At 42.5% G+C, this 26,250-nt stretch overlaps 1 protein-coding gene across 9 annotated transcripts in view; it reads left to right on the forward strand.

Annotated features, from left to right (window-relative positions):
- The first annotated feature begins 23,507 nt into the window (after window positions 1–23,507).
- The window catches only part of RIC1 (RIC1 homolog, RAB6A GEF complex partner 1), a 56,669-nt gene continuing 53,926 nt past the window's right edge, over window positions 23,508–26,250 (forward strand). For 7 of the 9 annotated variants that reach the window (XM_082337195.1, XM_082337198.1, XM_082337201.1 and 4 more), the window contains exon 1: window positions 23,510–23,904. In XM_082337195.1, the coding sequence (XP_082193321.1) occupies window positions 23,764–23,904 (141 nt within the window). In that variant the 5' untranslated portion in view covers window positions 23,510–23,763. Of the gene's footprint in view, window positions 23,905–26,250 lie in introns of all 9 variants that reach the window. The other 2 variants (XM_082337200.1, XM_082337197.1) reach the window with 2 other exon arrangements.

Here is a 26,250-nt window from a genome sequence, read left to right on the forward strand (position 1 = left end):
CATTGTGAAGAGGTTATCTGAGTGCCTTTGATACACTTCACTTTTGGACTTACTGTTGCTTAAGGAATGTTCGTTTAAGAATGCCTTTATTAACTGTTCCAGTCTCAGGAATGGTGCTTGGATTCAAACATCTTGTGGGAATTCAAATAAAAGCTGTACATGCTATCTTATGTCTAAACAGTCATCTTTCAGGTGGCGACATCATTACGTGCCTGTATCTCATTTCCAAACTTTCCACCACATTAAACTGGAAATTACCACAAGTACCCACCAGCATGGCAATATATGGAAGATATTTTGTATCACAAAAGCAATAAGAGGTTGAAGTTAAATCAAAGGACAGACAAAAAAAAATCCACAGTAAATCAACATTATGTCACAGAAGAGAATTTTAATGCACAGTCTATGTAAAATCCCATAAGTAAGTCAGGTAAAAAAACCATGAACTGTGATGCTATGCTACATGACAGTAAGAAGTTTTACATTTGAACTGATTACTCAACAGAATTTTCTTTAGGAGGAATTTGGAAGTAAAAGTGAAAATGAAGCTCAGCTAGATTTCTCCACTGATTATTTTTAACAGTAGTTTTAACTTTTATCAGAGGAAAAGATGAGTACTTTCTATGCCAGGCACTTATCTGTTTTACTTACTATTACTGGAATACCTACAAATGCCTCATTCAACTCCAAATATGCTGTGTGCTCGGCCTAGCTTCTACAGTGCCAGTTTTGAAAAAATGCCCAACAGGAAACACCTTTGCATCTTAGATAGTCATCAGATAGTGAAGCAAGAGCACTGGGTAGGATTTATCATATTATTTATAGACCACTGGCTCTAGTGAGCTGTGTTTTCTCTGAAGATAGACATAACAAGGTTGAAGAAAGGTGTTCACATGGAAACAACATTTGTCATTATCTTGCTCTTGGAAAAGGGTTATCTGTTTCACAAAAAATATCATATCAGTAACGTTACGGTTTTCTTCATAGCACTTGCTCTAGATTTAGATGGAAGCTGCTTCTCCAGTGTCATGTTGCAACTATTTACTCCAGCACAAAGTGGACCTACAGTGCTGCTATGAGACCAGAAAGACAGCATTCACACCCTCTTCTGTTTCACCAGGATAGCTGATTTTAAATAGCAGGGCTACTGTTGATTTTACTTGTGGAAGAGAAAAATGAATCTTTCTCTGACACCACCTCTACTTTAATATCTATGTATCGTACCTTTAAATACTCATTTGTAGTCATTGGATTCAGCTGAGACAAATCCACACTAGGCTTACTATGTCCTTGCTGACACGGCAAATCAGGCAGATGTCAGGAGAATCAGAGGCAGCTTCTTGAAGCATTGCTTAGCTTCAGATGCAATAGCAGCTTGGGGACTGCCCTGGCTTGCACCGTCTAGCAGTACTTAAGGGTGAGTGCATAAGGTCAAGCAATTTCTTCCCATGCCAGCTTTGTACTCCACTGGGAACTACGAGCCCCTTCTGTCAGCCACGGTGAAAAATCTAACCCACTGTGTTCCTGGAAGGACTTCATTTTGCATTTTTCTATTTCTTTTTTTCCTCATAATTGTAAAATGGAAGTAATTCAAACTGAATTTATGTGGATGAACATAAAGAGTACATCACAGCTTTTGAAATTAGATTGTAGTGATTATCATTGTTCCTTACTGAAATGAAAGTCATCCTGACATTATCTTATGCTACTGAGTAAATGTTGCCTTGGCGTGGGCAGGGAAGAACAGGTGCGGGCAGTGCTTCCTGCCCATTTTACAGGCATAGCAAACGCTAACCTGCTTTCCCTCTTAATGGTCTGTGCGCTGAAAGGTTTCACCCGGCATCCCTAGGCAGAGGCAGCTCAGCTTTGCCGAACAATCTTATGCCCTACCCACTCCATTTCATATGAAAAGAGCAAGAGTACTATTTACTGTAACAACCATAAGAATACCCAGAAACATATCTTGGTTTACAAGTTTCTATTTTTACCAGCTCTCACTGGATACTTATGAACCGCAATAAAAATAAATCAGGATGATTGTCACATCTTAGTATGTGAAAGTTAGCTTGTCAGCAGCTTGACCAGTTTATATGTCTATGAATTCATGCATGAGTTGTTTTTTTACTGTAAACCATTGAGCATATGATATGTGTGTGATACAATGCTTCTCTGTTCTTTTGGCTTCAGCTACTGTTCTACACGCTGTTATCTTGAAACAGCTGAAGTAAGAGTTTTCAGATACAGATAAACAGCCTGCAAAATGTTTGAAGTGTTTAGGGGGGTGTTTTTTGATAGTTTTGAAGTTTGCAATGAGTCAAGAGCTGATATTATTAGACCATAAAATATTAGATACTTTTAGCCGTAATATAAAGATTATTTTATAGGGATAAACTTACTTACACTCTCAACTGGCATTTTAGAGTGGCACAGCGGATACCTTGCATAGGAAGCTTCTGTTATCTTTGCTGATATGTACCTCCTCTGTTCATCTCCATATGTTTGTCCCAACTAGGACAATGTCATAAGCAACAGCATGTTAGTGTACTGTATAAAGGTATGGATTCAGTTAAAGTTGGTGGGATGTTTGTATGAAAAGATGCGCAAAGAATCTACTCACTGGTTTATAGTCATCAAAAACATAGCTCACTGAATTTTAATGATGATGATGATTTTTCACAAGCAAGTATAAAAAAAAGTAGTTTTTAAGTACTGAATTCTTCTTGCTTGGCTAAGGAACACTACTTTTGCAGTCCTCTGACCTGCTTTACTATGAGTGAGATATTTGCCATTTTAGCACAAGAGTGACTGGCAAATTGGGTGATTAGTCTTCCTGCTCATTCCTCACCTCTGCTATTTACCATAGATTTTAAGGGCTTGCAGTAGGTTCATCTGGGCTTTTCTATCACAGCAACATCTTTAGTGTCTCTGAGTTGCAGCTTGCTCTGTGATTAGGAGAACAGAGGAGAGTAAGATTAGCTCTGTTTTGTACCACGTTCACTTTCATACTGTCAACAGCCTAAACCCACTCCATTTACTTGATTTCCATTAGCACACACACGGCTGAAAGCAACAGTTAACATCAAGAACGTTAATATCTTTGGAAAAAGACTGAAGTGGAAGAGGGATTTCTAATGGCCAGCTGAAATATAAGTCTTACAAGACTTAGGTCTGCATACCAGAAAACTACTAGCTGATTCTGACCATGGCTTACTGGGAGTAGTGGGAAATGCCTTTTAGAGGTTTGGATTGACAATGAACAAACCCCTATGTCTTTTGTAAGAAATGATGCAGTCATCTCTTCTTACAGAATTTCTTCTTTCACCTGACAGAAACATGCTGCTTGCCGCCACTTCCTACTTAACAAAATAGCAAGGAAGAAAGGTTTTACAAACCACCTCTATACTGTAAAAAATCACCGTTACTAGAACAGATCTAACTTCAAAGTTGTCTTTTCTTTCTGTGGGGGTGGGGGTCAACTAAGTGACCTCCAGAAGTCCCTTCTAACCCAAAGTGACCTTTGATTGTAAATTTGTTGTTCAAATTAGCTTCCATATCCTTTGTAATTATCTGACTTTTCTTATACTCTGATGAAAGTGTGGTATGTATAGTATAAAGTACAAAGTGTGGTATATAAAGTGTGGTATGTATAGTATAAAGTATAGCTCCAGATCAATGACTGCCATCTGTTTTGACAAGACATCCTGGTTTTCCTCAGCATGTTGTCAAGTGTGCCCTGAAATACTATTTTGTAGCCCATGCACTGTAATATTTCACTCAACTTCAATATGCAGCCATATGGTAAAAAGCAGCTGACACAGGTAAGTGTACCGTGCAAACATCGTTAAAAGCTGACTTGAAAGAAACATTAATCAAGTCCAGATGTATTTACTTTTGGCTTTTATGTTCACTGCCCTTTTTCTGCAGCTGAGGTTTGTTTACTCACAATCCTCTTTCCTTAACGGGCTTTTCCAAGTGAGAAGTGAAATCTCTTTCATGCAAAGTCTATGTTAGAAACCACTTTACAAAAGGAAATAAAACAAACCATATGCAGTAGAAATCTGAAGAGTGGGTTTAAGTGCATTCCATACACACGTGTTTTTCAAGCAGTGGGGCAAGATGATTACATGAGTCTCAGCTGGTGAAGACAGGGCTTTCTGTGGTGAGATGGGGAATCCATCTACTCAGAAATTTAGAGTTCTAATTGAAATGGAAATGTTGCTAGCGAGAACATTGCTGTGCTACTGGATGACTGCATTTGTGTATGAAATCCATCTTTTTTCAGGTGAGATGATGAACATACACTTCACCAGATCTAAAATAAAATTGTCAGTTTTAACAACGCTCCAGCTTGGCAACAACTATACCAAAATGCTAAGCTGACAAATGGTGAAATACCTCTTTCCACCTTGTATTCATGGAGCAGTAAAGTAAAACTTGGCAGAACAAAGAAGCCAGATATTGGTGAATAGGCATATAAAACTGAGAATGTCACTGAGAAAGGAGAAGCTTTTGGTGGGAAGAGGGAACAGGAGAAGGTCAACAATCTTTGTTTCAAGAGGGACCCAGAATTTTTGTGAGAATAGTAAAATCAGATGAAGGACTGTGAGTTTGAAGAATTTCCTGGTTCATATAAGAAGCCATGAATTGCTGAGGGATGCTTCTGTACATCCCCAAAATATTGCAACCCTAGTCCACGGAGCTGTCTCAGACTGGTGAGAGAACTGAGGCAGCAAGATAGCTGCAAATTTATTGAACAAAAGCAATGTATTTAGACCTCCATGCAAAGTCTTTGGTTTTCTGTATGTCTGCCATGCACATACCTCATGCTCCTAAAGAGTTGTGAAGTAAAATGTAAACCACATAGTATAGAACTTACTGAGATATTGGGAAAGAAGTCCAAGATAGAGTCTGCTTCTGGGCTAGTTAAATGCTCAAAGCCAGGAGCAGAATCTGATTCAGCAAACTCAGAGATGGAGAATCTGGTGAATTCCCAGCTGAGAAGCTTATTTACATGAGAGTCTAAATTTCACAGAGCTGGATGAAGATTAGCATATGCTGTGAATGGGAACTATTTCCACCTTCCCATACATTCTGCTGTTGACATAGATTTAACAGTTTAACTTCAGAAGAGACCACTGATCAGTTGTTTTAATTGCCCCTATGTTACAGGTTATGAAGGATTATTTAGGTTCTTTATAACAAGCCTCAAACTTCAGCTCTACAAAGCTGTTCAGTTTTCCAAAACTGAAAATGTATATGACAATTTCTGCGAGAGAACAAAAGATAAGAGCCCCAGTCGCCTCCACTGGGAGGAAGTTGGCTGGGTCAGGTATTCCAGGATTTCCACAATGCTCAGTTGTCCAGTTGTACCCCCCATGGGTGAGAGGAAGGTGGAAAAAGCCCAAGAGTGTGAAAAATTTTCTTGCATCAGTCAAGACAGTCTTGAACAAGATATACTCTGGAAGCCATTTCAGGGCACAAGCAAACTCTGCTCAGTTAGTCATTGCTGACCTTGCCCCATCTCCGATACTTCAGACAAGGGTGCTGTTAGGCTGGAAGCCAAACTGGGCACTGGGATAACTTAAAGTTCCTAGTGCTTCCAGGTGACTGGCTACAGTCTGAAACATGGAGATTTAGTTGTGCATCTTGCCTGACAGGAGAACTGCTAATGGGCAGAAGCTGAAAGGCTCTTGACTGAAATAGTGAAAGCTATGAAGAATTGTAGGAAATGATTAGCAAAATTAACTAGACAGATGGGCTCACAGTCCCATGTAGAGAAGGCCAAAGATTTTCCCAAGTCAAAGGTCATCAACCTACGCATCTTCTCTGTGCTGGGTCTTGATGTAAGTCATGCATCCTTTGTTGATCTGCATATTTTCAGTTTCATTCTTTAACTGATGTGCCTCAGGTACCCTGTCAGTTACAGCAGCACAACTGCGTACATAACTTAGCTCCAGTTCTGGGCTACACGTATGACTTGCTCCTTGAGATGTTATTTCAAAACAAGATCCTAACTGAGATAATATAGCTTCCCATTTCCATGCCTGCATAGTTGTCCTTTTTGTCATTGCCCTTTCTAGTACTTGAGCACTCCTTGGGTTTTGCCTGCCTGCCTGAGAGGGAAGACGGGTTTGCTGTTACGAAAAATATCTCATTTAGGTTATTGGAGGAATAGTCCACAAGGATGGAAAGGAGTCGTTTAAAAGTCAATAGTGGCATAGAAACAAATATATAAAGTGGCTCTGCCACTAAATGCAATGTAGAGATTAGGTTTCTTGAGAGTTTTAGAGTAGGGAGGCTCAGAAAAAGCTTTTCAGTGAAAGTGGTAGAGCAAAACCCAAACTTGTTTACAGCTAGAGCTCAGTAAGTTTATGGAAGGGATTGTATGATTTGGGTCTTGCGACACTGGGGCACTGGACATGATAATCATGAGACCCTCTCCAATTCTGCGCTCCTGTCTTAAAGATCCCACAAACCCTTTTTACCACATGCTGAGGTCTACACCTGTGAGGACACCAGCTTTCCTGGAGTTATAACTTTTTAGACACTCTTTCCCACCCAGTAAGTGTTGCCTGTATTAATTTTCCTTCATAACTCCCTTTAATAAACAAGAGTAACAAGCTGCAGTTATCTACTACTGAGTTCCTACTCAGAGACTCTGATTGCTTAGGCCTATAAACAAAAAAAAAGCCTGTTTTAATAAAAAAAAATTACCTTGTCTGGCCAGACACTTGTTCAAATCTGGGTTTTTCCAGGAAAACAAGAACATGTGTACTGCTTTGATATATATTGAAACCTCACTTGTCATGAGAAACAGCTTTCATTTTGCAGTGTCATGAAGTAAATGCTCTAGTAAAGGGGCCTGCTGCTGGTTTAGAAACCAGAAGCCTCACAGCAGAAATAAGGAACAAGGTAAATTGTTCTTCAGTCCTATGTGGTGACCACCATGAGCTAGTCATTCCCACGTGTAGCTAGATGCTCAGGCTTGCTCTGCACCAGCCTTTCACTTCATAGCTGTCGGGCAGTGGGAGCACACGTACAGAGGACAGGTGTGAGTTACTGCCCTGGCTGCTGCTGTGATTCTGCAGGCTTCGGCCAGCTAACGTGTGTGTGTGCCTTTCGCGGGCACAATGCAGCGAGGCTGTCTGGAGAATTGGGCTTTCTGCCATGAAGATACGCTCTGTGAAGAGCAGCTACAAAAGCATTTGAAACAAACCGTGCTAGACAGTCTGTGGCAACACAGTGTAGGGGGCAAAAGTGACACAAACTGGTTTAAACCTCTCCTTGTGACTATGAACGTCCCTGAAAGGCTTTTAAATCGTTAATTAAATCCAAAAAAGCCACAGGGAGCTAAGAGAAACAAAACTGGAATGAGTTAGGGAATCCAGCTTGTATTTTCAGCCTAATTCTTTGCATTTTTCCACTTCGGTAGCTTTAAGTTGAACTTTTGTTTTTATTAGTGTTTTAACAGGATACAGTGTCTTTTAAAAGTCCACTTTAGTTCATGAAAAGAGAGGTTCCTCCTCTGGCTTTTGGAAGGCTGGGACAACAGGTTAAGATTGTGCTTGTTTTCCTCCAAAAATTGGCAACTGGAGATCTCAGTGCTGCAAGGTGCTTTCTATAAGCTGATGTTATATGTTTACAGAAGCCCACTAAAGTATGGCAGACTGTGCTGCAGCAAATACACTTGAATGTAGGGACCTATTTTTAATAGTGTCTGTCCAAACAGCATGCCATACACCTCAGCATCACAGGACCACATTTACTTGAACTTCTAACTTTAGGAAGCAGTTGCTGCTAAAAGCAGCAGCAAAACAGCTATGTTCCTGAAAAAGTAGGAGTAACTGCATTGAAAAGTCAAACGGCTGCTCTCTGAGGGAACAAGGCGGCCTGTTTTGGCCCTGTTTTCTATCCTGGGTATGAGTTCACATACAAAGACTAGGGACTACTGTTTGCTATTTGTCATCTTATCTACTTTGTAAGAAGCATAGAATTTCCTGAGATAAGGATTTAATTAGCCAATTTTGTGGTTTTGTAAGTTAGTGAAGCACCAACACAGTATCTCATATCTAAGAATCTCGAAGTATTTTCCAAGTGTGTGTAAACACTATCATACTATTTTACTGATGGAGAGGGCAAGCATGTACCTTAATAAAAGCAGACTGAAGGACATCAAAGGAATAAAAGCCACATCTCTTGAGGTTTCACTACCATCCCCATATAACTAGTTTTGCTATCCTTGCAGGGCAAACTAAGGGTCAGTGAACTGCAAGTGCAGGGCTGCCCCACGAGGGGCTATGAACCAGGAGCGGAGGGCAGCCTGAGCACCATGCCCTCCCCAGGAGGGCACAGCCCCATGGTGCCTAGGCAGTACCTGGGCTGGCGACACAATCGCTCAACAACCCCTTGCCAGCCAAGGTGATGAGTCAGGTCCAAGACCCACCCAGGGGATCCGGCTAGGCACAGCCAGCTAGACCTGGAGACAGGGCAATCTACAGCACAGGCCCATGGTCTGGCCAGGAAAAGCAGTAAGTCAGGACGACAGGCGACAGGGCTGGGCGCAGGCCTACTTTCAGCTCAGCTCAGGCAAGGCCTGGGTGCCTGGGCATGGCCTTAAAGGGGACTCCTGGGCCCATGGGCAGAGGGTGCGTTGGAGGGGTCACCGATGAGGCTGGCCAGAGCAGCTAAAGCCTACTGTTCCACATAGCCCCCTGGCAATGAGGAGTTCATTGTCTTCTATAAAACATCCTGTGTTCATTATTACTACTTTGAAAAGCAATCATCTTTGTACAAGAGCAGGACATCTCCTGTGACTCCTATTCTTAGAGCAGCCACTTCTGCAGTATCTATGCTCCTTCTGCTTCAACTAACTGTCATATTTAACTACAGTGCTGCATGTTGCTATTTTTAAATATTAAGAGGGTTTTTTTGCAATAGGGAAGCATAGATGCATAGAGCTATTATATTCATACTCAACTATAACTGACTGTTAACAAAAATGAAAAGTCAATTAACTTCCAGTTGCTCTTCATTGCACAGCAGCCCAATTTTTTCCTGAGGAAAGCAGGAAAAGTCTGAGCTCCGAGTAGGGATTTGGAAAACTCTGAGCAAAAATACAGCTGACTTGATCCCTGTGCCCCGTCAAATGGACTCTTCTCCCTGAAAATATGAAAGTAATCAAGAAACAAACGTTGTCCCAGCTTCTCTATAGTTAAGCTCTGCTGAGCTGACCGCAATGCTGCCAAGAGATCTTATCTCAAGTTAAGCAGATTGGTTACATGCTTTAGTGACCTATTCACTTCTCTCTTTTTCAAAGCAAACTTGGTTAAATCTAACCAGATGCCATCTCAGGGAAGCTTCCGACAGCTACATGGCATGACTTTGCAACTTTGCTACTTCTCACAACACAGCAGACCATAAGATTGGTATGGCTGATAACACAATAGCAAGTGGTCCTTGCACTAGTTCCGCCTTTACTGAGCAACCGCGCTCAGGCAAGGGCTTTTAACTTAAAGAGAGCATTATACAAGGTATCATGGTCTGGAGCCAAGTGATTTTCAGTTGAATAAATCATCAGCTCAGAAAGACCTAATAGCAAACAGAGTAATGGAGAATTATAAACAAGATCCCATAATAAAATCCCATCATTTACAGAAAAAAACATGGCAAAATGCAAGAACAAAGCAAGTACTATTAAAAAAAGACAATAACAGATGGTAACTATGATACTCTCCCCTCCCGCCCCCGCAAAACAGGGAACAGGCTGCTAAAAATCTGCAGCATGTTTCACTAAGCAGCCCTGCAGATGTGAAAAGAAAATAGTTTCATATCTAAGCAAATTCTGTTGCTATTCAGTTATTTAACCCCTGCCCTGGCTGTTGGGCACATAACCCTGGCATAGTGTGTGTCTCAGACAGCAACAGGATTTTGGTGGGGTCTCTAATCAGGAATTTGTTAGCAAATTAGTAAAGGTTTCTTTGTATGCTAGACTAATGGTCTTCAGTCCTATTTTCTGCCCGGTTCCTCTCCCCTCCTCCTGTCCTCCTCTGCATGTTTCAGATTTCAGATTTCTCTTGAGGATTATGTGCCAATAGCCACAGAAAAAGCAAAAATAAAATGACAACACATTTGTTAACATTTTTACCTACATAACTAACATCAACTGAGTCAGAGTACCACTGAAACTTTTTTGCCTCAGTCTTCACTGGCAACCTCTCTCCTCACACCTCCTGAGTCAATGGGCCATTTGACAGGGATCAGGGGGCAAAGTTCCTCCCCACTATAAGTGAAGATCAGGTTCGCGACCACCTGAGGAACCTGAACATACGTAAGTCTATGGGTCCTGACAAGATGCATCGCAGAATCCTGAGGGAACTGGCTGATGTAGTTGCCAAGCCACTCTCCATGATATTTGAAAAGTCATGGCAGTCAGGGATAGTCGCCGGTGACTAGAAAAAGGGAAACATTGCACCCATTTTTAAAAAGGGTAGAAAGGAGGACCCTGGGAACTACCGACCTGTCAGCCTCACCTCTGTGCCTGGGAAGATCATGGAACAGATCCTCCTAGAAGCTATGCTAAGGCACATGGAGGACAGGGAGGTGATTCGAGACAGCCAGCACGGCTTCACCAAGGGCAAGTCCTGCCTGACCAACCTAGTGGCCTTCTGTGATGGAGTGACTACATCAGTGGGCAAGGGAAGAGCTATGGATGTCATCTATCTGGACTTCTGTAAAGCCTTTGACATGGTCCCCCAAAATATCCTTCTCTCTAAATCGGAAGGATATGGATTTGATGGGTGGACTGTTTGGTGGACGGCAAACTGGCTGGATGGTTGCATCCAGAGGGTAGTGGTCAATGGCTCGATGTCCAGATGGAGATCAGTGACAAGTGGTGTCCCTCAGGGGTCCGTACTGGGGCCAGTGCTGTTGAATATCTTCATCAATGACATAGACAGCAGGACTGAGCGCACCCTCAGCAAGTTTGCAGGTGACACCAAGCTGAGTGGTGCAGTTGACACGCCTGAGGGACGGGATGCCATCCAGAGGGATCTGGACAAGCTTGAGAAGTGGGCCTGTGTGAACCTCATGAGGTTCAACAAGGCCAAGTGCAGGGTCCGGCACCTGGGTCAGGGCAATCCCCGGTATCTGGTATCAATACAGGCTGGGGGATGAAGGGATTGAGAGCAGCCCTGCTGAGAAGGACTTGGGGATACTGATAGATGAAAAGCTGCACATGAAAGAAAGCCAACCATGTCGTGGGCTGCATCAAAAGAAGTGCGGCCAGCAGGTCGAGGGAGGTGATTCTGCCCCTCTACTCTGCTCTGGTAAGACCCCACCTGGAGTACTGCGTCCAGCTCTGGGGTCCTCAGCACAGGAAGGACATGGACCTGTTGGAGTGGGTCCAGAGGAGGGCCACAAAAATGATCAGAGGGATGGAACAGCTCTCCTATGAGGAAAGGCTGAGGGAGCCAGGGTTGTTCAGCCTGGAGAAGAGAAGGCTGCGGGGACACCTTATTGCAGCCTTTCAATACTTAAAGGGGCCCTACAAGAAAGATGAGGATAGTCTTTTTAGCAAGGCCTGCTGCGATAGGACAAGGGGTAATGGTTTTAAACTAAAGGAGGGTAGATTTAAACACAAGGGAAAAATTTTTCACGATGAGGGTGGTGAAACACTAGAACGGGTTGCCCAGAGAGATGGTAGATGCCCCATCCTTGGAAACATTCAAGGTCAGGCTGGATGGGGCTTCTGAGCAACCTGATCTAGTTGAAGATGTCCCTGCCCATTGCAGGGGGGATGGACTAGATGACCGTTAAAGGTCCCTTCCATCCCAAAGCATTCTATGATTTATTTTACAAATATAGAGATCTGAATATGTTATGCTATTTGACTAAGGTGCCATGTCGAGTCAGACTCTATAAATACAATCAGACAAGCTGTCTGATGCCTAAGCCCTCTGCTCTGTCCAGGGATGCTGGGGTTGTGTGAGGGCTCTTTCTGAATGCCATGAGAACAACAGCACAAGTTGTTTCTTGTAGGAAACATTGAGGGAAAACAATAACACCCCTGCGAGATCTGTTTTTCTTTCTTCTGCTTTTTAAAAAATTAGTTGTGTGCACTAGCAGCATGTACCCATTTTGTAACTCAGAATCCAGCTCTAGTGTTCTTACAGTTTTAATGACACCTAGCCCTGGTCAAACAGGCTTAACAGTGGTACCTTCCATTGCTGTTGGCATGAGGGAGGTGTGTATTTTACCTGTCATTCGCATGTTGAAACACCAGATTGCTAAGTGGTTCCACCTGTTTCATCAATAGTGAAATTATAATGGCCTGTTCTTGGTGCAAAATCCTGTATTTGTGCACCTCTTGTATTCTTCTACTGGTAGTAGTTCAGTTTTCAGCACCTTAATTCAGATTTTCACATCTCATTTGCAATCTTCTCTTCAGACCTTTACAGCCACATATGCAACATAGTACAGGACTCTGCCTCTAACATGGGCATTTTATTTTGCTGTCTCAGCAAGAGGCATATTATTTTGAAATCCAGTTCTTAGTGGGAGTATGAAGGAAGGAGGGATGAAATGTCAGTATTTCAAGGACTGTTATAAAACTTAGAGGATCACAAGACAGAAGTCTCACAAGGCCAAGAATGTCACATGACTCAACACAGCGTGTGCACATGAACAAGCACTTACTTTAAATCTAGCTTTTCTCCAGATTTTGCTGAGCAATGGCATATCTGTTTTTTCCATGTATACACAGAGCTAAATCCTGAGGGGTACTGAGCTCTTGCAAGTCTCTTTATGTTCAATGCAAGCTGCAAAAACTGAGCTGTTTTGAGGACTAGATTTTTCTACTGACTTCAGTTATGCATGTCCTGTGCTTGCTTACAAGCCTTGCAAACTTGTAATTTTTTCCAGCTGAAAAAGCAAAGGTTGCAACAGCAGTTTTGCCTGTGTGCCTTCCCATAAGCTCTCAGATATCTATCAGAAGAATCGAACAGAAAATAAAATTTTGCGAATCCATCTAATAAAAATTAATTTGTAATTGGCGAGTCACTAAGGTTCCTTTTTTCATTTCAATAGAGATCAGTTAGAATTCTGTCTATTTATACATGGTTTCTGGATAAAATGGATACTCTGTCAAAGAACACAAAACACGGCATTTTGAAATGTGTTATCTGAGTAAAAGCTGAAGGAGAATCATTAGATATTGTGGATGAAGCATGAGAGTTTTGCCTCATTTAATGTTGGTGACTACTCATGGACTATGTATTATGCATCCCAAATGGAGGTGACACAGAAATGACAGTGATTTTGATTCTGGGCATTATGATTTTTATCCTTTATGCAATATTCTTCATGCTCTTCAAGGAACAATAGCTACTGGCTGATCCATTCATTTTGGAAAAAATAATAAAATGGGAAGAAAACGTGTCTGCAACATAACGGCCCACTCAAGAACTGAACCCACTGACTTTCTCCTTCTGTTTATTCAGTACCTACCCAAAGGCACGCTTCATGGGATACTCCCTAGGTCTTACAGTGGAAGGGACAGATCCTTATTCATACTGTTGAGTTTGATAGATTTTGCAACATTTCTTCCTCATCTCCTCCTTCCGTTATTCCCATGTAAACACAATCCACACTCACATAAGCATGGACATGCAGGCGGCCTGATCCAGTTCCTCCTCTCTGGCTGATCAGTCTTGAAGGTCAAGAGTGAAACATATACATGCCCCCACTCACATATCTTACATATACATTCACATTTGCAGTCCTTTTCTGGTCACATACAATGATTTTCCACATCCTGTTCACTCAGCTTACCCCTGGATCAGATTCTAGTCAGCAGCCTGCATTCCTGAGGCCTGTGTTCATTCTTGGTGCCCCTGGTGCCCTTTTTGACGTGAGGGTGAGAACAGCCAACAGTGATCAAGTGACAAGAACACCTTGAACTTATACACTGATAAAATAACGTTCTCATTACTACCAAAACATCAATGATTAAAAAAGTGTTTAAGAGTTGATATTGTAGCCCTGGTTTAGGAGTGCATTAAAAACATGCTCACTAATTTTCAATGTGTGAATAAAAAACTCTCATCTTTACAGTAGGGCACACTAAAAGTACTAAAGTGTCTAATGTATTTAAGTACCACTGAGGCCAATGTGAGTCACAGAGGCACTTAAAGCACATGCTTACTAAACTGGAGTCTTCTGACTAAACATCTTGCTCCATCTGTCCTCTCACAGACATGCACATTTTCAGTCACAGAGATTATTTCAACATATTTGAGGTTGGCCAGCAGTTTTTGTTGACCTACAGAAGTAGAACAGGAAAATAACTCTTAATATGAAAGTACAGTATTCTTAATAAAACGTAGTAATTATTCTTACTAAGACTGTAAATATGCCAGTCACTCTGAGACCCGTGTTTCCCAGGATTGTTTAAGGACAATTGGTGCTATGTTTCATCATATGATTCCAAAAAGATGAGTAATAGAAACACTTCTGCCTGAACATGCCCTTATTTTGCATTAATTGTCCTATATTTACTGTAAGTATTAAGCCAAGTCATAAAGCAGTATCTGAGCTGGAAAGCTGGCATCCAATGATACATAACAGGCTCACCAAAACAAGTAAGCGTCAGTGTACAGAATTGTATTTTGTTCTGCCAGCATTCCAACCAGTTTGCTTCCCACTCAATAGTTTTGCGGGTATGGTCTACAAAAGCTGAAATGCTTCTCTTTTTTAATTAAGATCTTATCACCGAAAACAAGTGCTTTGATTACATTTAGGAAAATGTCTATTTAACTCTATCAAGGAACTGCTGAAAGGTTGGCATGGTTCACTGACTGAAAAAATGTGACTACTGGAGCGTAGCCTAAAAGCAGAAGTTCATATAGCACTTATTTCGTTTTGCTGTTTTGATGCTATCTGATTTACATCTCGAGAAGAACAAGCTCTATAGCTCCACACAGTGTTTATTTACAAATTACAAACCTCTATACAGGCCACAGGACAGTTAATTAGAGATTTTTCTAAATGTGGATAAAGTCAACCAACTCTCTATAATCTTCCTAATGCATTCTTCTTTAATGGGTTTATTTTTCTGATAGGTTATTTAATATTTGTGAGGTCCATCTACGAATATAACTGACAGTATTCAGACTTCTTGTGTGCGTATGTATTACCAGGTAGTCCTGATGTTTCATCTTGTGCCCCTTCAGACCTTCAGCTGGAGTGCAAGTTTCTGCTTGACAAACAACTTGGAATCTGTCTCTTTAACTAATTTACACACATAACAGTTTGGTGAGGCACATATTATTAGCAAGATTTTAACAACAAACACTTAGGTGACTTCCTAGAGACCACACAGATGTCCCTGCACGGTCTCAGACCAGAAGTCAGAGGACTTGGCATGTATTTGTCCCCACTGCTCTGAGCCTCCTGATTGGAAAACATATTTTATTTGATGTGCAGGGGATAGGCATGAAGAAGAGCAATTTATTCATAAACACAGTAATGAAAAGGCTCTACTTCATGCTGATGATATTCTTGAATTGAATGGGTTACCATTTAATCAGTGATGATTTGGGATGAGCAATCAGTTTTCATGTAATTTACCAAGAGATAAATAATTTCCGAGTTTTGTCCTGCAACTGGAAGATATTTTAAGATCATTAACAAATAGGAAAAAAAAGCAAAGTTCAAACATTATTTATTTCACGTTGCACTTGAACAGGAAACAGCTCAAAAATATGATGCCTTCTCTGACAGTGATAATTTCAGTTGTACTTGCAGCTGTATTTTAGGGATGTTGGGACAATTCTACCTCAGTATCAACTTGGCTGAATCTGACACAAGGCCCTTATAAAAAAGCTGATTTTTTTTCAGTGTAGTCACTGATCACAAAGAACTAAAAACTGAATTGATCACCTGTTTCTTTCAGACACAGCCAAGTCAGTATAGACAGAGATGAGCTCCTAAGAGGGAGAGAAATGGAAACTAGAATTCCCGTTGCCCAGGATCCTGTATGGTTGTAACACAAAAACTGACAGGAAACTAGGCTCTTGAAACAAGCGTTTAATTTGTTTGCGTTAGAACTTCGTGGATGTTCACTCACAGCACTCTGTGTTTGTTTCCAAGTGGCTTGGGAATAAAATTCCAAAGTTCAGATGATGATTTTCTAGCAAAATGTTTAAAAAGAACTTGCTCAGCCAGTATAAATATGTAATCAAAACAGAGTGGAGTTGCTACCGCTCTCTTTGCTTACCAAATGAAAGCCTGCAGAAGGCACTGCTAATGCTATAGGCACCTTAATGCACTGTCAGAGGTTATTTAATAAGTATCTCAGTCCACACAAGTGCCTACAATGAAGAGACACAGAAGACAAAATTAAGGTTAATATCAACTAATCATATACAAGAAAATCCCTCTGTTTTCTTCTTTTCATTTACTTTGTCCCTTGTATCTGCTCAAAAATATACTTGCAAATGTGATTTCCATGTTAGAATCATAGAATCGTTAAGGTTGGAAAAGACCCTTAAGATCATCAAGTCCAACTACTAACCTATCACTGCCAAGTCCACCACTCAACCATGTCCCTAAGCACCACATCTACACATCTTTTAAATACCTCCAGGGATGGAGACTCAACCACTTCCCTGGGCAGCCTGTTCCAGTGCCTGAATACCCTTTTGGTGAAGAAGTTTTTTCTAATATCCAACCTAAACCTCCCCTGGCGCAGCTTGAGGCCATTTCCTCTCGTCCTATCACTTGTTACTACGGAGAAGAGACCGACCCCCACCTCGCTACAACCTCCTTGCAGGTAGTTGTAGAGAGCAATAAGGTCTCCCCTCAGCCTCCTCTTCTCCAGGCTAAACAAGCCCATCTCCCTCAGATGCTCCTCATAAGACTTGTGCTCCAGACCCTTCACCAACTTCGTTGCCCACCTCTGGACACGCTCCAGCACCTCGATGTCCTTCTTGTAGTGAGGGGCCCAAAACTGAACACAGTACTCGAGGTGCGGCCTCACCAGTGCCCAGTACAGGGGCACTATCACCTCCCTGGTCCTGCTGGGCACACCATTCCTGATACAAGCCAGGACGCCATTGGCCCTCTTGGCCACCTGAGCACACTGCTGGCTCATATTCACATGGCTGTCAACCAATACCCCCAGGTCCTTTTCCGCCAGGCAGCTCTCCAGCCACTCCTCCCCAAGCCTGTAACATTGCATGGGGTTGTTGTGACCCAAGTGCAGGACCCAGCACTGAGCCTTGTTGAACCTCATACAGTTGGCCCTGGCCCAACGATCCAGCCTGTCCAGGTCCCTCTGCAGGGCCTTCCTGCCCTTCGAGCAGATCAACACTCCCGCCCAACTTGGTGTCATCTGCAGACTTACTGAGGATGCACTCAAACCCCTCATCCAGATCATCAAGGAAGATGTTGAACAGGACCGGCCCCAACACGGAGCCCTGGAGAACACCACTCGTGACCGGCCACCAGCTGGATTTGATTCCATTAACCACCACTCTTTGGGCTCAGACGTCCAGCTAGTTTTTAACCCAGCGCATCTTGACACCTTTAAGTCAGGATCCTGCTTCTTGGATAGAGATGGTGTCCCATGCTGCAGATGATGTTCAACAGCCTACCAGATCAGACTCCTGCCTCCCATGTGTATGTTCTCCTTTACTGTTCATCTTCGGACTGAAAACATTCTTCTTCAAATTCAGCAGCAGAGTCGAGGCATGATCTATTACAGATAACACTGGATCCGTAACACAAGTGTTATGGATAACATGTATCAATGGATACATGTTACGGATAACATGTATCAATAAATACATATAGCAACGTGTATCAATAAATACATATAGCAACATAATTCAAGTGCAGTTTTGTGAGTTTCAGATGATTCAATACAGCAAATGTTCGCAATATTCCAGAAACACCTAGTAAAACCAATATGTATAACATACAACAAGTCTAGGTCATCCTATCTACCAATGCTTCCATATGCAAGAACTCCTATTTCTCCATCCATTTTGTCCTCAATTCCATACCCATGTAATATACTGTAACCGCACTGTGCACCTTGTACTTCAGGTAGAGGGTGTTACCTGGTAAAAACATGCAGCCATCACCCCAAAGAAGCTTAATTCGTTTCTTTCCACACATGGCAGCTTGCACGGTGCTTTGGTCAGTTTGTTTACACTGAATAGAAAATGTTTTTCCAGCACTGGTTTATACTGAAAATGATGTTAGGAAATGCATACCAGAGTCATTTAGCTCCTTCTACAGTCCCTTTTTCCCTCTTGGAAAGCCATTTATAGTTTGTATATAGCGTCTTTATTGATCAGAGGAGATCTAATACAATTAAATGATCTGCAGTCCATAATGTTGGTGCTTTGCTTAATAGGCTGCATTGTGTGTTCCAGAATCTAAAAGAATAAACTTATTTCCTAAAGCCAACACTTTAAAAATGATCTGTGATTCTGCATGTTTCAGCTTCCCAGTATCAAACACCTTCAAGGAATGCAATTCTCTAGACACGTTCAGAAACCACAATGGTTTTTGGCAAAGTAATTGTGTGCACAGAGCAAATACTTCAGTGGTAGGCTACTCATGAAACTAAGAGCATATTTATTAGTCACTGAAACCCAGATAAGAAAATCTGAAAGAAGATAATGTATTTCTAAGGATATTTTCACTGATGTAGAAGAGGAATTTAAAAAAAACCAAACCCTACTGAATTTATAGCAGTTATGAAAACCGAACTGAAGTCCTCAGGGTTGTTTCTATAGGGATTTTATTCCAAAGAACCTAAATCTTCTGCAAACGTTGTGGTAGCTATGTTAAATCTGACAGCCCATGGTTTTGGCACATATATTTATTGACACTGACACTGATTGATCCATTAAGTGATATGGATTGCTTTCAGAAGTTTCACATCTTTTAGTCCCTTCATATTTGGCTGTTTATATTGTATATGTTAATGTATAGGTAAGACCTCTGCTTTGATTTCCCTTTGTATTTTCTCAGAGACAAGTAAACATAAGAAAGTATTTTGGGCCCGAGTTTATTTGATTTCAAACCTAACTAAACCCTAAGTATGACTTTATTGTAGTATTTATATCCACATATATTTCCACTCCAAAAGTCACTAACAAATTTACTAATTTACTTGTAAATTTTAGGTTTGGGTTCTTGAATACTTGGTGAAAGCCACTTCTGAGTAACATACACATTTCCAAAATTCAGAATAAAAATGTGTCAGTTGTTCAGTTCATCCACTGAAAAAAACCCAGAAACATTATTGCCAAACTCTATTGCAAAACTCAGGAAACTGAGTTCTAACACTATTGGCTTATACTGCCAGCTAGTTACATAAATTGTCCAGTGAGAAACTGAGAACAGTACCGTGTGACTTGTGTGAAATGACACACCACTGGATGGTGAGTATTTACAGGTAATTAGAGAATGATCTGAAACCAATAATTATTAATTGCAGAAATGTACAAATTATGAAACAGTAAATAATGTTCCCAAATTATTTTGTGACCATTTGTGAATTATTGGTTACTAGGAAAAAGAGGTGGAATGTATTCAATTAATTTTATTACTTGCACTTTCTTTGCTCAGAATTAGCTTTTTGTTCTATTTAACTGTAGCTGGGTATAAAAACAAAAAAGAAATTTGATAGAAAAGTGAGTATAAACGTAACAATTAATCTAAAAGAACTGTACTGGTCTATTCCAGAATGATTGTTTTGTGTGGTAAAATCATGGAGTCCAGCTATTGTAAACGAGTATTGTCCCAGTATTTCAGGTCATATTTTGCTGACTTTGATTTTGCAGTAACAATAGAATAAACTGTTCTTCTTCTTTCTAACAGTCTCTTCACAGGAATACTTCCATGTCTCTTGACTGAATTCAGAAAATGTCTGCAATAATCAGAGTGATTTTTCTCTGTGCTTTATTAAAACTCACGGCTTTGCAGCTGACTAGCCTTAGCATTTAATCCACTGATTTTGTTTTTTTTTTTCCTCTCCCTTTTAAAATACATAAGATTTTCCTGTGGTGTTATGGCAAATAACTTCCCTTTTACTGTTTTTTCTTTCAAATTTCTGATATTAATATTTTGATATTTCTTTAGATTTCATCTTTAAGGATGTTACCAACCATTATAACTCACTCTCTGAAATCATCTCTGCAGATGGTCTATAGGAAAATGAGTTCAGTATTTGCCCTACCTTGTTCTGTTTAGATGGATCTGTTCTTAATGAAGGCGGCCATTTTTGGTGGGTCAAAGGATGACTAATAAAACAGGCAGGTTAAATAACAGGCTAATTTACGGCAATCTTAGGCTTAGGATATTCAACATCCCTGCATGTTCCCACAGCTCTGCATGAGCTCCTCCTTTTCAGGACACAGCTATCTCAAGAGTGCAGTTTCCAAAACAACAAGACTGTCCCTGAGTAGGCAGCTGCAAGCAAGGCTTATCTTCAGCTAGGTGACCTTGATGATAACTGACAACTGGACCTCTGTGCATAAAGGGATTTCACAACTCTGTCAGGCTTTGTTATCATAGTGTCACAGCTATATCCTGTAGCTGTGCCTTGGTAGCCACCGCCAGATCTGTTCAAGAAACTCTTGTGAGCTTGGTCCCCTACATGCATTTCATTTCTACACAACCTTTGGGTCCCAGGGCATTATGAGTTACATTCCCATACCGCAACACTGAGAAATGTGCTTAAGTTTTTGTACTCAAGTACAAACAGCCTATGATTAAAAAAAAATTATTATTACCAAACTACCATTCCAGGCATCTAAATATGTTCTTGATTCAGCCCACAAAAATGTACCAAAAATGACATAGTTTAGATCACATTCATATCACTGATGTGAGGATTTTGATAGTCACACTTTTAACAAAACACTGCACCATCATTATTTCTAATTTCAATTATGTACCTTATGCTTCTCCACAGAGAGAGTAACAACAGCAGCACTGCAAACATTACAAAGACTTCAGTCTCTTCACTTTTTGCACAATGTACAGTTACAACAAAATCCTACAATGTAGTTGCTGTTAACAGCAGTAGCTGTTTCCTTCATTAATGCTGCTCTCGGCACAGAACCTGGCATTGTTCCGCAGGAACAGCACGAAGCATGTTTGCCTCTTATGCATACATGTGTTAGGATGCTGTAGCATTGACTAAGGAAGCTACAAAGAAGTATGAAAGACACTCAAGTCCCTTACTAATTGTTTCATGGATTTTCTTTGAGAAATTTCTCTGTACTTCTATCAAGTAGGATGAACTTGGCAAAAGGCAAAAAAAATCCAGAAGAAGGATGATTTCTGAAAGTCATACCTATTCTTCAGGACGTATTTTGTGACGTTTATTTTGTAATATGAGGAACAGAAGGGGAGTTAATAAATGAGATGCTGCTACACTCTTGAACATTATTTTAATCTCCTGATTTAGAAGGCTAGCTATCAAAAAAGCAGGCCAAAAAGGGTTCAGAGAAGAGACTATAGCAAGGAGGGTGTCTGTAGCAGAAGCACTGATTGGCATCTATCTGACAGCAAGGAATTTGATGGTAAGGCCTTTCCAAGTTGCCCACTTAAAAGTCTAGGGTACAAAGTATCTTGGTATTTTGCTCCTTTACTACATTGTTTTTCAACATATATTACAGTCTTGTCTGGATTCTAATATATACATCTTTATAACTCATTTCTCTTTTTGTGTTTGTGCTCAGATGGAAATATTTCAGCTGGAATGTGGTATTCCTATGGGCACAACAATTTATTACCAGAAAGATGTTAGGAGAGAGGAGGCCTTAGGTGTGTGGACAGACCATGTTCTTTGAAGGGAACTGGGTAATTTGCCTGCAGTGAGACCTGTTTCGAGACAGCTCAGAACAGAGGAACTCCTCTAACAAGCAGTGATGGGGGACCAGTTCAGTAAAGTTTCCTGATTATTTCTACCAGTAGCTATTTCCTTCCAACACAGGCACTGCCGTTGCAATGGTGTGGACATCTACGTTTAGTTCTCCTCCATCTCCTCTTATTTTCCAATCACAAGAGGAGTCTAACAAGCCTCGTTCACTACATCTAAAGCTATAGCTTTAGTTTCTACTTTTCATCCTTCACACCATATGCTCCTGTTCTCCCCTTAATGTGTGAATAAAAGCACTTGGGCAATCACGGAAACAAGATTAAGGAACAGGTCTCAGATGAAAAATAACCTAGTGAATTTTTTTTTTTTTCCCCGATGAATCAGATCCAACTCGTCACTTGGGAGAAACATTTGTGTCAGCACCTGGCAGAAGCCTGATGCCAAACCCACGATGCTGTGCACGTACTGCATGAGTAACTGTCCCCTGCACCTGCATTCACCTTGTCCCCAAAACACAGCCTCAATGGCAACGCCCAGGTTGGCGACTCACAGGCCCTTCGCACCCAGACTCGTCTTCCCCAGCTACAGCAGCCCACCCTGGCACCCCTCTCACTAAACCCCCCTCGTCCTCTCCTAAGTCGCGGGCTGGGTGCGAAAGGGACCTACTCCGTGCAAAGGCTCCGACAGCACCAAGCCCCGACGCCGGCCCGGGCGCGCCAGGGCTGTGAGGCGTGAGCAGCCCAACCGACGGCGGCGGGAGCCGGAGGCCGAGCCTCACCCGAGCACCGCGGCCTCCCGCCTTGCCTGTTCGGAGCGGCTTTGGCCGCCCTGCGGGCACGTCCTACGGCGGCGGCCCAGCGGAAGGAGGGCCGCCCTGGCCCCTCAGCGACCACTCGCGGCGGGACGCCCGCAGGCCCCGGTGCGGCGGCGGAAGTGCTCCTCGCCCGGGCGGCCCCGCCCCCCCCCCCCGCCCGCGCACGCGCAGACCGCCACCAGACGCCGCCAAGCGGCGGGCGGTGCCCTTACGCAGACCCCGCCCCCCGTACGCGCATGCGCCCCTCGCCCCGCCCCGCCCCGCCTCCGACGCCGGCGCGCGCCTCTTCGCCCGGAACCTTGACACGGAGTCTCTCGGGGCCGGGGGCGGGAGCCGCAGACGCCTCTGACGTCACTTCCGCGCGGTCCCGCCGCCGGGACCAATGGGCGCCTCCGCGCCCGGCCCCGCCCCGCCCCCGCCCTGCCCCTCCCTCCGCCGCGGCGCCGCCGCCGTCGCGCTCGGGGCCGCGGCGTTCAGACGCCGTAGCGGGGGCGGAGGCGGAGGAGGGAGATGGCGGCGGGGACCTCGGCGGCGGCGACGACGACGACGACGACAGCGACACGGAGAGCGGGCGGGCGAGGCACCCGCAGGAGGGAGGAGCCGCCGCTGCAGCCGCCGCAGCTCTCGCGGGCCCGCTCGGAGCAGTGACCGGCCGCCTCCCCCGCCGCCTTCCTCAGGCCGCGGCCGGCTTGGCTCTCGCCCCTCCCCGGACTCTCCTCCGCCCCTGCCCTCGGCGGCTGCGGCGCTCCCCGCCCCCAGGCCCGCGTGAGAGCACCGGCACCGGCGGCGGCACCGGCGGCGGCACCGGCGGCGGCTGGGGGCGACGGCCCGCGGCCCCCAGCGGCGGTGGTGAGCCGAGGGGTCGCGTCGCTTTGCCGGTGATTATGCGCGGTCGGCCCCGGGCCGGCGGTCAGAGCCCTTCGTCCGGAGGCCGTCGAGCGGGCAGCGAGCCCTCCTGCGTCTCTCCTTCGGCCGATGTCCCCGCCGTCCCCCGCCTAGGCTAGAGTGAGCTGAGAGCCCGCTTCTTGGAAGAGGGAAATCCACAGCCATGTATTTTCTCAGCGGCTGGCCCAAGAGGCTGTTGTGTCCTCTGGAGTCCCTGGAGCAGCCTCTTCACATCCAGACGGATCCCCAGAGAGCTTTCTTCGCAGTGTTGTCCCCATCTCAGCTGAGCATCTGGTACTGCAGAGTGAGTATCCGTCCTCCCGTTAGCCCTCAGACCCTGCTCGCCCGGCTGAAAAGCTCTCCCATCTGCAAAATGTTCCTTTTCGTTCCTGTTCCAGAAAGGGTTGTAAAATTTGGGACTAAAGCTTACAGAACACTTCATTATTTGCGAGTCAGAGCGGTTAAGCCACTATGTTTACTGATTGCAACGAAGTGTTAAGAAAATATGTAAGATTAATCTGTTTGGAGTTAACACCTGTTATTCCTGAAAATGAGACCTCTAACCAACTTTTTTTTTTTTTACTTTGACTTTAAATAGCGCTTAAGGTTAATACAAAGAGTGTTTGTAGCAATGCTTTTTTTGCAAATATGCTTCATGTCTGCATGTGTTCTGTGTTTTATATAAAAGAACGTATGAATGTAGGACATATGAAACACATTTTTTAAAAGACACAGAACAGACTATAACGTTCTGTGTAATGATATAACTCAGAATGTCACAAACTTTTCTTTTCATGAAAAATTTAAAAGTTTTGCGGCCTCGAACAGAAGAATTGGTATGGCTTTTGCATGGAAGTTGCTGCTCTAGCAACATCCGGTTTGAGACTACATGAATAATTGACATCAAATGCCTTGCTTTTAATTCACTTTGAATTAGCATGGTGACAAAAATGCTGTTTGTCAGTTTGATTTGATGCAGTCAATGAAACAACTTTGATATTGACTTTAAATTCTGATACGGGATCCTTTTAGATTAGATTAGACCCTGAATCTGTCTCTAAATATTTCCAACTCCAGATAATTTATAGACTTCATCTCGGATTACAGGAGAAAAGTAACAATCCAGTTTTAGAAAGCTGATACTGAAAGGTATCAAATGATAGTTATAGCCTTAAAATCTTGTTTTAAGTTAGGCAGAGATTTCGTCATTTTACCTTGTGTTGCACTCTGTGTGGCTGTTCGTTAGTTCCTGGGTGGGGTGCTGATGCTGTTTTTTTAACCTATGCAAGCATCCAACGAGGACATACCAACCCAGTAACTATGCTGTGTGCACATCACGTGGCCTCTGTTTTCTTAGATTTGTGGCACGTAGTGTAGATAAAAATGTCCGCTCTTCTGGCTTTTGCCAGTTGTTAAACCTATAGTTGTAGTCTGTCAACAGTGCACAACTGATGTTCTTTTCCAGGAAAACACATAAAAAAGAACAGGCTTGTAGAATGCTTCTCCAGATGTGCCCTGTTGTCTAGCATGTAGTTTACTTTATGGTCTATTCCTGAGGATGACGTTCATTAACTTACATGCTTGGACTTGTTTTGAAATGTTAGATGTTGTATAACTGGCTACAGGCAGAGCACTAAAAGAATTCACTCGAAGCAGAAAAGTTGAGCAAACTTACAGGTCATTAACTTTTTTTAAATACATTTTTATTCAGTATGTAATAGGTGCTTTTGAGGAAGGTGCTGACTTTGCTAGGCTTGATCACTGACTGACCTTAGACTAAAAAGTATGTTACAGTCTCACCACCTCTGCGGACGTCCGGCCATTAGCAAGATCCTGTAAGACAAAGGTTTCTGTTAAGGAAATTTTTTAAGAGAAACTGTTGCATTACTTTTATGCATATAGCTGGGGTTTTGAGTGAGGTTTTTTGTTTTGTTGTTTTTTGGTTTTGGCTTGGTTTTGAAGATGAAGCTTAAAATCATATGTTGGACTTTCATAAAACAAACTAAAATTTTTGTATTCTAGAAAATGTTTTCATTTGTCAGAAGTATCTTCTTTAGAACAAGGCTAAGTTCTGGTCAGGTTGAACTAATTCAATTTCTTGAAGTAGAAAAGTCTTCAGGCTAATGTTCTTGTTAAGACTTAATACTATCTCAACTATATATGAAAGGTTTCATGTAAGAATGAGGTGATGAGGCTGGTGAAGTTCTGTTTTGAATTTTTCAGGAACAGAGGGCCCTTTGAAATACTTCAAGGCGTGTGAATTTACATTCAGTATGTGTATTTTTCAAGTGAAGTGCTAATGTTTAAAGCTCTTTTTCACCTACCGTGCACTAAGAACTAATGGAACTAAGGAAAGTTTATCCCAAAGTGTGGATTGTTTTCTGGTTTGGAAACAATATAGGTATTAAGATTAGAAACTAGGATAAATTGTGTAGGTAAAAACAGATGGAATTCTGTTACTGTCTTTGAGCCAAGAAGTCCTTGACTATTTTACATGTTATTTTGTAGGGAGAGATTGGATTGTGGATCACAATAGGTGGTTCACCACCTATCAGTGGTGAACCTTTTTGATCATGCACCAGTATTGGTGAAAGATTTTTGAGCATGCACCCCCAATATGTGTACATTTATTTATTTATGAATTATAAGC

Source organism: Platalea leucorodia (genome assembly GCF_965183815.1).
Source record: "Platalea leucorodia genome assembly, chromosome: Z".
NCBI classification, from domain to species: Eukaryota; Metazoa; Chordata; class Aves; order Pelecaniformes; family Threskiornithidae; genus Platalea; species Platalea leucorodia.